General features: G+C 50.8%; 1 protein-coding gene across 1 annotated transcript in view; it reads left to right on the top strand.

The window, feature by feature from the left end:
* The window catches only part of ZBTB46 (zinc finger and BTB domain containing 46), a 49,932-nt gene that overhangs the window by 27,191 nt on the left and 9,437 nt on the right, over positions 1–13,304 (top strand). Inside the window, exon 3 of the mRNA XM_055433278.2 lies at positions 5,793–6,077. Within this exon, the coding sequence (XP_055289253.1) occupies positions 5,793–6,077 (285 nt within the window). The remainder of the gene's footprint in view (positions 1–5,792; positions 6,078–13,304) is intronic.

Here is a 13,304-nt window from a genome sequence, read left to right as displayed (position 1 = left end):
TTTGAAAAGGGGCTTCCCAGGTGGCGCTAATGGTAAAGAACCTGCCTGCAATGCAGGAGAACATAAGACTTGGGTTCGACCCCTGGGTCAAGAAGATCCCCTGGAGAAGGGAATAGCTACCCACTCTAGTATTCTTGCCTGGAGAATCCCATGGACGGAGGCGCTTGGAAGGCCACAAGGTTTCAAGATACAACATGGCTTAGCGACTGAGCACACATGCACACATTTTAAATTTTGATGAAGTCTGGTGTGTGAATTTTTGTTGTTGTTGTTTTGTGGTTCATGCTATTTGGGTCTAATCCAAGGAACCTCTGCCTCAGGTCACAAAGATGTCTCCTGTGGTTTTCCCTGAGGCTTGAGTGTGACCACTGGCCTGGGGTGTGATGGGTTAGCCTTCATGATCACCTTCTCCATATGGTGTCCAGCTGTTCTGACATCATCTGCCGTGGAACTACCTTGCTGACTATATAGGTTTTTTTTTTTTTTTTTTTTAATTAAAGAGGGTTTCTTTTATGAAGTGAAAACTTTTGGATAGTGATAGAAAATGAAGTAACTTGATTTTAACATGGATAAAAAGCATGACACGTAAGAAATAATACACCTTAGACACGTAAAGTAAGAATGTAAAATTTGGACAAGGTGCATAATTAGTTTTTTGAACTTTATTTTTACATTGTTCGTGAGATCTAGCGAGTGTTAGGACTGAGGTCTGGTTTGAGCTGTGAGTCGGGGGTGGAGTCTCCCAGGGCCTGGTCACCGCTCCACGATTCTCACTTGTCCTGAAGGTTCTGCCACGTTGCTGTGTGTACAGCCGCGGATGCAGGCGCCTGTTCCCTGGACAAGAGGTGGCAGGTTGGGCTGGGTGGGGCTGGGCATCTGCAGAAGGGCTGTGACAGGCAGCTGGGGAGCAGCTCTGAGAATCATGAAGCATGAGATTTGGGGAAATCTTAGCAACCCAATGCCTGCTGTGCGCCCGGGTGGGGGGGCCCCAGTGGCAGGGCGGCCCTGCCCCCACCCCAGGCCCTGGACATGTGCCCTCTGCTTCATCATTTGTTTGTTTTTTTGAGAGGTATCTTTATTGGTATTATGTCCATACATTTTCAGCACTGTCTTTCAAAAGATGTTTCTTATTTTTTAATTTAATGGAGTGGTTCAAAAAACCAAAAAGTATAAAAATGTATATCATGAGTAACTTCCAGCTGTCCTTGACATTCATCTGCCTGGATGCCAACCTATCAGATCAGAAATCACTGTTAGTTATTCTTGGGTTTTTCAAGAATTTGTGAATGAAAAAGAAACTAATATATTATTTTTCCCTGTTTACATTGGAAGTAGCATATTGTACACACATTGTACTTATTTTATTATTGCTAGATTTGCAGCATCAGTGCACAGAGACCTTCCTTATCTGTTTTTTAAACAGGATACAGTATTCCATTATGTGGGAAGTTAAACCACACACCAGTGAGAGGTAGTTGGTAGTGACAACACTTTACACATATATACGTATATGTTTATATCTGTCTATGTGTATAGATATATACGTAGAGGTCCTTTGCAGTTCATACTGCACCATCTAGTTTAATTGTCTAGAAATTCTGCTTGTTTTAATTATGATCTCTTTTCTGTTTCAGCTAAAGGTTGAGTGAAAATTTCCAACTCTTACAGTGTATCACTTATAGGAAGAAGGAACAACCCTGCCCCAGTTTTCTGCTCTTGAATCCATCTTTACATTTAACGGTTGGCCTTTTATAGTTAAATGTTGATATTTTCTGTTCTGGTTGCCTTGTTTGTCAGAGAGAGGTTGGCTGGGGAAGAAGCCCTGAGTGGCTTTTTGCTGGCCCAGGGGTCGGCATGGGGACATTTCCTGCCGTCACAGGTGTGTGAAAAGGCTGCACACACTCTGTCCCTGTTCTTGGTGGCTGGTCTCCCTGTCCAGCTCTGGGCAGTGCCGCTGTGATCTGCTGTGTCCAAGAACTGCTGTAGGCGGCGCGGACGGGGTCCACTGCCCACGACTAACAGCCAAGCCCAGGCGGCCATCACATGTCTGGCTCCTGGCCTGTCAGTTTTTGTAACATCACCATTTAAGGCTTTTTTCTGAGTCACCAAGTCTAAGTTTGCCACAAAAGTCTCTTCAGAGGAGAAATGTGAGGTGAGGAGTTTCCAGGGTCATCACTTGGTGGATGAGCTCCAGCACCTGAAGGAAGGACCCCCAGGGTCCTCGGGTCCTCGCTCAGGAGATGTCCCTGCCTGGAGGGCACTTCGGGACAGTCGTGTCATGCATGGTGGCTGGTGGCTTGGGCTGGAGGCCTTCCCTGAAGCTCGGGTCCGAGCCTGGCACCCCAGCTCTCCCGGCTCCAGCTGGGATCCTCCTCAGAGCAGCATGAAATTCGTTCTGAATCTAACTGGTGAAGGTTACCACAGGTCCCCACTCTCCACCCCCAGGGCACTGGGGATGATTTTAGCTTTTTGATAACAGTAAGAGCCTGCTTCATGGGTTTAAGTGACATCAGACTCTTTATCTACGAAAGGATTTGTTGCAGTGTAAACACTGCTTTCAACTTCCTGTTCTGTTTGTAGTATTTCATTTTGACCTCATCTTAAATCCCTTTTTTTGAAATCCAGCTGTGGTCTAGAAGGGTCTGGAAGGGGCTCTGCTCTCCCTCCTGGTGTCTGGCTCAGCCCTGCAGGCATAAGTGCATTTCTCTTGGGCCTGAGCCTCCACCTCCGGCCCCCTGTCCCCTTGCCAGGCTCCTGGACCATCTGCCCAGCAGAGGCTCAGGACCTGGACCCAGGGTAGGCCTCAGGTGCTGCCTTCTGGGCACTTTGCTCTGCTTTCTCAATTGAACAATAATACATCCTAGGCGAGCTGTCCATGAGCCTCGACCGGCGAGGTGATGTTGGACAGTCAGGGACCCTTAGTCCTCTTCTGTCTCCTTCATGACTCCTGTCTTCAGAATAGACCCATTCCTTCCATGTTTCACTGAATGGTGCTTGCATGTGTGCTAAGTTGGTCAGTCTTGTCCGATTCTTTATGACCCCATGGACTATAGCCCACCAGGCTCCTCTGTCCATGGGATTCTCCAAGCAAGAATATTGGAGTGGGTTGCCATGCATTCCTCCAGGGGATCTTCCCAAACCAGGGATCAAACCTATGTTTCTTAATGTCTAAGCTGCATTGACAGGAGGGTTCTTTACCACTAGCTCCACCTGGTCCTTATATTCGGAGATGTCCCGGGTAGGTGCTCGGCAGAAAGACTGGAGGACTTGGGAGGTAGGCATTTCTGCTCAACCTATCACACTGATGGGGTCTATGGGCTCTTCAGTGAGGTCATCAAGCCGCCACAGGTGGGCTGACTGCGTTCCTGGGCTGGTGGTGCCTTTTCTGAGTTTTTAGCATTCATGAGAGAAATCCTCCATTGATGACTTTAATCTCCTTTGTTGTCACCCTACACCCTGTGGACCCTCACCGCTCACCACAAGCATTGTAGGGTGGTCACCCCAGGGGTGTGTCTGGCTAAAGCTCACCAGCCCCTCCCGCCCTGCCCCCCCCCCCCCCCACTGCACTGCAGCTGGAAGCCGGTTCACTGTTTCATTGCAGGTCTCACTTGCCAGACATCCTTCCCCCAAACCCAGCCTTTAGCATTTCACATGTGGCAGGAATCTCTCAGCTTATCTTGATATTTTTTACAAGCTTTTGAACTTAAATTGTTAATATAATTTCAATAAATTTTGTTTTTGAAATCTGGTTTTTTAGTTTTCAGCTTGTTGTGGGTTGAATGTTTCTGTCCCCAGAATCCATATCTTGAATCCTTGTGTTTGGAGGTGGGGCCGGCAAGCAAGTCCTTGGGATAATCAGAGGCCCTCCACACACCAGCCGGGGCAAGGAGAGTGGGGAGGTGGCTGTCTGCAAGCTGGAAGCAGGCTTCCACCACCCTGTCAGTCCTGGACTGGCCCTTCCAGCCCCAGGAATGAGAACCACCTAAGTCTCTTCCAGGAGCCAGGCTAAGGGAGGCAAAGCCTTCATTTCAATTTATTTAATCCCTACAGTTAGTGGCTAGCAGTGCAAAGTCAGTGCTGATATAAAATCGAAGAACTGGCAAAAAATATATAAAAAAGGTTTATAGTTTGAGAAAAACAAAATATCCTTCAGAAACCTCTGTTGGTAGTAGCTGGAAGGGTCCCTGGATGGTGGCTCTGAGCGTCTGGATCCCTGGGCTAGACCTGTCCAGGTGGAAGTCCCCCATGGTGCGGCCTGGTGCCTGCTGCCCCCACTTCCCAGGTGCATGAGGCCGTGTCCATATCAGGGGCGTGATGCTCAAGTTGGTCCAAGTCTCTGATTTCTACTCAGACCCTGCTTCCCGGGTCTGAGGAGGGACCTGTCATTTAAGGGACCAGCTTGTGTATCTGTCCCACGGCTTCACATTTGAGGTGACCTGGTCTCCCTCCAGCGCCACCCCCCAGGACAGTGCAGGGGTGGGAGAAGCCGGCCCATCCCTCCTCCCCTACTTGCCTCTGTCTCGGGAAGGAGCTTGCTTTCCTGTTTCTATTTTGATTTTTTGAGTAGCCATTTATTCCTAGGGAGCCCTGGCCAGGCAGCAGCTCTCCCTGGGGTCCATCTGGCACCAGCCTGTCTTTGGGCACCTGCAGTCACCCCAAGATCCCTCCACCTCCCCCAGCCCCTTGGAACTCCCCGTCTCCTTCATTCTCCATGGGTTTGCCTCTCTGAGTATTTCACGTGAGCAGAATCAGAGGACAGCCTTTGTTTCGCTTTCACTGAATGTAACATGTTGAGATTCATCCACCTCATAGCCTGTGCCAGAGCTTCATTCCTGTTTATGCTCAATCACCTTCCACCGCATGAATGGACCACGCCCTGTTTGTCCCTCACCTGTAGGCAGGCACTCGGGCTGCTCTACCTCTGACCCTGACGGATGCTGTCACTCTGAGCATGGACGTCTTCCTACCAATGGGAATGCCAGCCGTGAGGCCGCTCTATATCCAGCCTTTTGAGGCCCTGAGCTCCTGCACTGAGGCTGCATCACTTTATATTCTTACAGCAGCCTGCGGGGGCTCCAGGACCCCACGCCCCGTGGGCACTGGTAGGAGTGAGGTGCCTCCTGGTGCCGAGCTGTATTTCTCTGATGACAAATAAATGACATTGAGCACCCCCATTGGCCATTTATGCATTTTCTCTGGACAAGTATCTGTTCAAATATCTTTGAAACTGGGGTGTCTGTCTTCTTACTGAGCTCTGAGGTTCCTGTGCGGAGTCTGGGTGGAATCTCACGTCGGGGCACAGTTTGCAGGGATTTACGCCTGATCAGTCCGCGCGCTTCGCTGACGGTGTCCTTGGAGGCCTCCAAAGGTTTGGTTTTGACAAAGTCTAGTTTAATCTGTTTCAGTGCTCACCTTGGTGTCACCACTGAGACGGTGGCCCAATCTGAGGCTGGAGCTTTCCTAAGGGTTGTGTCCTTTGGCCTCTTTGATCCATTCTGACGGTCGCCTCTTCTCTGAGAGATGAAATTACACAGATACTCAGAGCACACCACTTATCCTGGGTGGGCTCCCCCCTCCCCCACCCGCCGTGTTCTGGGCTGAATCCCATCCGGAGTCTTGGCTGTGACATCACCGCTGTCCTGAGACTTCATGGCAGAACGGGATCAGGCTTGATGACAAGCAGCTGGGGGCCGGGAAGCTCCTGGCTCCAGCTTCTCCTACGTTTGCCTGCTGGCTGTTCGGAAGGTCCTCGAGTCGCCTGCAAGGCCTCTAACGTGTGTTTTCCTCCCCAGATGCGGACTTGACCATCGCTGAAGCCAGCAGCTCGGACAGCCGAGGGGAGAGGCCAGAGTTCCTCGCGCATGTGGAGGAGGGGCTCCTGGGAGGAGAAGGCAGCTACCTAGGCGCGCCCCTCACCCCCGAGAAGGACGACGCGTTGCATCAGGCTACCGCCGTGGCCAACCTGCGGGCGGCGCTCATGAGTAAGAACAGTCTGCTGGCCCTGAAGGCGGACGTGCTCGGGGAAGACAGCTCCCTGCTGCTGGAGTACCTGCCCAAGGGCGCCCATTCCCTGTCCCGTAAGTGCCGTGGCGCCCAGAGTCGGCGGGAGTGACGCGCCTCAGCCCATGATGCGATGCTGAGGCTGCCATGCGAACGTGGGGGTCGAGATGGGTCGCGGGGCCTGCGATGGGGGGCTGTCGGGGGCACTGGGAGGGAAGCAGCCGTGTGCTTATCCGAATGTTTCATACTTGAAGTCGAGGCGTGCGTGGGTGTTTGCTAAGTTGCTTCAGTCGTGTCCGACTCTGCGACCCCGTGGACCGTAGCCCGCCAGGCTCCTCTGTCCATGGGATTCTCCAGGCAAGGATACCGGAGTGAGTTGCCATGCCAGGGATTGAACCCGCGTCTCTTATATCTCCTGAATTGGCAAGCGGGTTCTTTACCACTTGCGCCGCCTGGGAAGCCCTGAAATCAGGCATCTAACCCCAAACCCTGATCAGCTGACAAGTGCACCGCTGTGCCTGGCAGAGGACAGGCGCCACGGCCGCCTCCGGACTGCCGAACTCGGGCTCCCTCTGCTGGCCACGCCCCGCCGGCACCGCCTCGACCTGCCTGGGGCGTGGCCAGCGTGCGGATCCGCCCTCACTGGGCAGTGCCGCTGCCCCCGCCTCAGATGTGGAAAGGATTTGAGGGTTGTGCTTACACCTTAAATGCCTCCTGCTGAATTCCAGTTGCTCGGAAGCAAATGACAGAGTGATCCAAGAAGCCCATAAGGTACAGCGGTGCTGACTGAGCGCCCGGGGGTGGGGGGGGCCGCCTGGGCGGAGCTGCTCCCCCTAGGCTCAGGTGCTCTGAACATCCCCTGTCCTGGGTGCGCAGGGGACCGAGACTATGTCTCCAGCCATCCTGGCAGGTTGGTGTCCGTGAGGAAGAGCCAGGTGTGGCCCTGTTTCTCTTTAGGAAGCAGGACGACACACCCCAAGCTGAGTGCAAAGGGTGTGGGGAAGGGGCTCGTCCAGGGTCCTACAGTTCAAGTGTGTGTGGCTGGTGGGGCCATGCGTGGTCCCTGAGCACCACTGAAGGAAGCAAAGGAAAAGCTGCAGCCGGTTTTGGGCGTCTGGGAAGAGTGTCTTTAATTTTCACTCTAATTTTGAAAACAATATCTTCACAACTTTGCTTTCATGGGCACTAAAATATCCTGAGTGTCTCTGATTTTATTGCGTATGGCTAATAAAGACCAATGTGGAGAGCAGCGTACCTGTTCTCATTGCTTCTCCTGCCAGAGTCTGAGGAAGGTGGCCATTGGGGCTGCAGGAAAACCTGACTGTGAAGTCAGACCCAGGGCTGAATCCCGCAAGGCTGATGAAACCACTTTTGAAAACGTGTCTCAGTCTCACTTCTTTGCATCTGAGAAATGGGAATAGTGTCACTTGTACAGCTGTTGTGAATATAAAACATGGACGCGTAAACCAAGTCCGTCTGACAAACGCTCCCTGATGTCAGTTCATTTCACTTCTCAGATCAAACCCTGAATGTGTTGGCAAAAACCGGTAGTTGAGGAAGTGGTCCCAGGGCATCTGCAGCATCTGGGGTTTAGAATTGGCAAGTCCACAGGAGCTGAAGGGACAGCTGGCAGCTTTGTTGGTGTCGTGGCAGGAGCATCTTGGGATAGGGTGTGGGGAGGTGGGGGGATCCCCTGCAGGGCAGAACGGTTGTTCTGGCTTTTTTTTTGGGTTCTCCTAGTTGGTGCGTGAACCTTGTGTGTCAGAGGCCCCAGGAGGTGGTAGCAGCCCCTCTGTGCTGAACCACGTGGTCACGGGAGGGATGGGCCTGTCCCCTGGCCAGATGGGGAATCCCTCCAGGGTGCCACCCAGCATGGGCCTGAGCCCCTGGAGACCACCACCCTGGGCAGCATGAGATGGAGTGTGCGCTGCGGACGTAAAGACACACTGGAAGGAAAGCATGGCTTCACACTGGGCACCACTGATATAATGCAGAGACACACAGAGGCCGCCATGCTTCCTCCAGGGCGGCCCAGAAGGAAGGTGGGGCCCTGTGCCAAGGTGCTAGGAGTCCCTCACTCCTGGTCTGGTATGAGGGGGCTGTAGGGTCTCTTTCCTGACTCTAACTCCCAGCTCCTCGAGCTGCTTGTTAACAAGATTTTTCTGGGCCTAAGCCTTTTGTGATGTTGGGGATTTGTTGGGCTGACGTCCCAGCAGCCGTAGCTCATGGCTGGAGCAGCAGGGGGAGGGCACGTCTTCATCATGGTATCTGACGAGGGTGGCTCCATGGTGTGCGGTGTGCTGAGTGGGTCTCCTGGGCCCTGTCAGGTCGTCCCAGTCTTCAGAGGGGAGCCCTGTGGTCAGTGTGGCCTGCTGGGCACGCAGTGTTGCAGAAGGAAGGGGTGGTATCGGCACACATTTAATTAAGAGAACCATCAGATCTGCAGACGGTGCCTAGCAGTGACTGAAGGTCCTTTCTGAACAGTTCTGGAGCCTCCTAGAAAACCAAGTTCAGTTGTTCTCTCAGGTCTGATCACGTCTGGCTTGGCAGTTAAGCTCCACAGATGGTTTCGTTGGTGGATCTCCACTGTTAAACTGATTTCTCCGCTAGAGGACTTGTGTACTTTTCATTTTGCTTCAGTTTAAGTTGATTTTTTTTTTTTTTTGCTTTTATTACGTTTGCAGTAGGAGGCTGACATCCCACTGGTTAAAAGTCTCTGTTCGCTGAATAGAAACCATGGCAAGCACCTCTATGGTGCCAAACGCAGTTTCCCAAGCCATGTTTGTGGGTGTGTGTTGATCCAGGAGGGACTTTGAAAAATGCCATGAGAACACAAGTAACCTTTATTTCTCGGGAACGAACTGGAGATGAAGCAGCTGCTCTGGTCACTGGAGGCTGAGGCCCTAGGGCGGTGTGTCCCGAACCTCCTAGAAACCCCAACATCCTGTGCGTGTCGCCATCTTGGCTACTGGGAACACACGAGGATCTATCTCCTCATAGCAGTGGCAGTGCTGTCCTGTCTCTATGGAACGATGTGCTTCTACAGGAGAAAATGCAGACCTGGGTTGGCTGCAGGCGAGGTCTGCCCTGGACGAGGCCGCCAGCCACAGGCCCCCCTGCCCACATTTCTCCGTGCACTGCCCCCGATGTCTGTCAGGGAAGCAGCTGGGTTTTGTTCTGACTGTGGTTTAAAGAATATTTCCTTCTGGTGTTTACATGAATTAAAGACCTTCACTTGAGTCTGGCTTAATATGGGACCTTAAACACTCTTCTATGTATGAAAGGGCATTTGACTTAGGTATTACCACCCTTACAGGTAAATAGCCAGGTTGACATACCTAAAAGGACTTTCTAGAAGATCCTCCCTCCAGGCACGATTGGGCATGTGCTGTATCCTTGCCGTGGGTTCTGACTTTCTGTGTAGAATCCCCGGTGGTAGCCAGACCACCCCCCAGACAAGGCATGTGTGGAGACCCAGATGCTTGGGAGTGGTGAGCAAATAGAAACCTCGTCCAGCGAGATCCAGGCCTCATGACATGGCAGCATGTGGCTCACTGCAGGATGGCCAAGGACAATGCTCCCCGAACTCTCCACGGCCCACCAGCTGGTGTCTGTTCACACGGGTGAGACTCGTTTCCTGTGTCCCCAGGACCTGGCACCAGCCCAAGTCACCTCCCTCCGGCCCCTTCGCCCTCCTGCACTCAGAGCCCCGGATGCCCGCTCTGGTGACCGGCCAGACGGAGCCCAGGGAGCCGGCCGCCTCCCCAGCCCAGGTAAGACGCGAGGGCTGCCGGCCAGATGCCTGTCCACTGGGCACATCCCCATGGGACCAGTGCCCAGAACCCACATGCTCAGCGTGTCCTGGGTGAGCCGGTGTGGTTGTGGCTGCTTTCCATCCACCCTCTGCCCCACAATCCCCTCGGCCCTGTGTCACTCAGGGTGATGCAGATGTCGGCTTTGCAGTAATAGTTGCAACATCCGTGACATTAAATCAGCTTTGATATTTAAATTACGATGCTTCTAAGGGGCAATTTTCCCCAGTGTACAGACTCCTACAGCAGTGGGTTAAAAGCTCTGAGCAGTGCTGGTCAGTCTCAAGCTGGTTTTGCTGCGGTGCTGGCTGCTGTGTGTTTGTTACCAGGCTTCTGAGATCCACTTCCTCTGTCTCAGGTAGTTATTTAAAGACAGGTCTGTAGGTTCCATTATTTCCCTGAAGAAAAAACCTTCAAGGAGGGAGAGTTTGAGCGCATGTTTTGTAATTTGAAATAAATCAAATCCTATTTCTGTGCGTTTGAAACCAGGATGTGTCAGTGGGAGGGGCTGGTGTTGTGCTGATGTGGATTTTTCATGTGTCCACTCAGGCTTCCTTTCTGGAGGTGTGACGGTCATCCTGTGGTGGTTGGTCAGGGACCTGGTTAGCAGGCTACCGTCTCCCCGAGTCGGCCATGTCCTCATGGCCCATAACTCATCTGTCTCTCCTAGGTCAACACCTCTGGACCTAGAGGCCTGGGCTGAGGGACTGACCCCTCCGGAGGTGACTCCAGCTGGGGCCTGAGGTTTCCATGGGCTCTACTGGCCTGGCCAGGATGACGGGGTGTGCTTTTGGCTCATTGTATGGCCAGGAGCACTTTCATGGCCTGGATGGACTTGCCCAGGGCGTTAGATAAGGAGCCCCAAGAAATGGACACCTGTGGACAATGGTTTTTGAGGCTGCCAGACTGGAACGGGCATTTGGTACATAGGGGTGGACCTGGGTATGGGCCTCTCTGATGCAGGCAGCCTGGCATTGGGTCCAGGTGGCCAGCGGTGATGGCAGAGCCACACATAGACACACATTCACACAGACACACACACACACACGTACACACACATCCTGGGGAGTCATCAGGGCAGGTGGGACTTGAAGGCTGCAGTCCTTGAGGGACAGAAAAATCTGTAGAAAAGAATTCAATGAATCTGATGGAACTGAAAATGCAAAGTGTAAGGCTGGGGATGCGCTGAGTAGTGTAGAGCAGTCTGGGTACCACCCAAGACAGAGCACAGGGACTGGAAGATAGTGATGGAGAAAATCCAGCTGAAACTTGGAAAGAAAGCACGGCGACAAGCAAAGACACACTGAGGAAAGGTGGGAATGCCCAGTGCATGTGCACTGGGGTTTGGAGGAGAGAAAACAGAGTGGAGCAGTGTCAGGAGAGACAACAACAGAGAATGTTCCCAAACTGATGGAAGACATCCTTCCACAGATTCGGGAAGCTCAGTGAACCAAAGTCGAATGACACCAAAATAAAACAACCAGACACCCAAAGTGGGCACATTGCTGTCAAACTATTGAAAACCAAAGACAAAAGTAGACACCTTGGAAGCAACCTGAGAAAAGAGACAGTAAAAGGAACACTATCAAGATTGATGTCTGACTTTGCAACAGAAACAATGCCACTAGTCTCTAGGGCGCCGCAGAAACTCCAAGACCAGAATCCTATAGCCAGCAGAAGTACCCTTCACAGACCAGGGCCACGTGAAGACAACGTCTGCCAGAGAAACAGAAAGGAGGGGCTGCACTGTCACCCACCAGGAAAGATTGGAAAACAACCTCTGTAGAAAGACTGAGCATTTAAAGCAGAGTTTATGGCTCTTTGTGGGGTTTTTGACTCAAGTAGGAGAGTAACACATGGCACGAACAGCTCAAAGGGTAGCAGGGTGGGCAACCGTGGGGACTGAATGACTCTCGCCTTCTCTACGAAGTCACAGCAAACAGTGACAGAAATCATCGGGTGCAGCTCAAAGACATATGAAGAGAAAAGTGGAATGGTACTTGATTAATCTCAAGAAAAGGCAAGCCAGGAAGGTTAAAGAAACACAAAGCATAAAAGGACAAATAGAACATACATAGCAAGATGCAGACCGCACCCAGATATACCAATAGTCCTGTTATTACCAACATATTGAACACTATGGGAAAAAGAAAGGATTATCAGCCTGCTTTTCAAAGAAAATCTGTTGTTTGTAGATAACATGTATTATAGATAAGAACACAGAAAGGTTTAAAGCAAAGAATTTAAAGAAGGCTGAGCACTGAAGAATTGATGCTTTCAAATTGTGGTGCTGGATGAGACTCCTGAGAGTCCCTTGGACTGCAAGGAGATCAGACCAGTCAGTCCTAAAGGAAATTAGTCCTGAATATTCGTTGGAAGGACTGATACTGAAGCTGAAGCTCCAATACTTTGGCCACCTGATGTGAAGAGCCAATTCATTGGAAAAGACCTGATGCTGGGAAAGATTGAAGGCAAGAGGAGAAGGGGGAGACAGGATGAGATGGTTGAATGGCATCACCAACTCAATGGACATGAGTTTGAGCAAACTCCAGGAGACAGAGAGGACAGAGGAGCCTGGCTTGCTGTAGTCCATGGCATCACAAAGAGTTGAACACCACTGAGTGACTGAACAGCAACAAAAAGATAAAAAAGAGAAACCAAGGAAACACCCGCCTAAAAAGGCTCATCGGCATCAGACAAAGTGAAATGCAGAGGGGTGTTGCTCCAGAGGCTGCTGCACAGGACAAGAGAGTCAGTTCAGAGGGAAATGCGAATACTGGATGCACAGGTTGGGTTTTAGACATAAGGAGTGAAAGCTGACAGCATTGAAAGGAGGAAGAAAGAAGTCCACAGTTAGAGTTAGGGATTTTTAACAGATTTCCTCAGTAATTGATAGATCAGCAGATAGAATATTAGCAAGGATAGAGAAGATTTGAACACAATTTTCAAATATTAACCTGGAATAAACCTACTGAATCGAAAGATGCTGCTCTTTTCCTATATGTTGGACTCAGCTTGCTGTTTTGTTTAGGAGTTTTGCATCTTTGTTTAGAGAAGTATTGGCTTGCAACAACATGGTCAACCAAGTCGTACATCACACCAAACAAGTGCATAAACTTTCCAGGTGCATAGGAAACATTTACAAATAGACCAAGCAGGAATGTAATGGAGATCTAAGCAATGTCAAACAGTGAACTCATACAGAATGTGTGCTCTAATCTCAGTGAAGTTAAATTTTAAAACTCAGCAACAGGAAGATACTAGAGTAAGTCACAATGGAAATTACAAAATATTTTGAACTGAATGATAATGAAAATATGACACATCAAAACTTGTAGTTACGTCTAAAGTCCTATTTAAGGGAAATTTATAGCTCTTGCACCTATTAGAAAAGAAGGTAAGTTTAATTTGAGAAGTCAAGAAGCGAGAAAAGAATAGCAAATTAAACCCACAAAAAGCAGGGGGAGTGAAACAGAGAGCAGATGTCAATGA

The sequence above is a fragment of the Moschus berezovskii genome, chromosome 15, assembly GCF_049115385.1.
Source record: "Moschus berezovskii isolate FMDL1 chromosome 15, NW_MosBer_1.0, whole genome shotgun sequence".
In the NCBI taxonomy this organism is placed as follows: domain Eukaryota; kingdom Metazoa; phylum Chordata; class Mammalia; order Artiodactyla; family Moschidae; genus Moschus; species Moschus berezovskii.
This window is presented reverse-complemented; position numbering and strand designations above follow the sequence as displayed.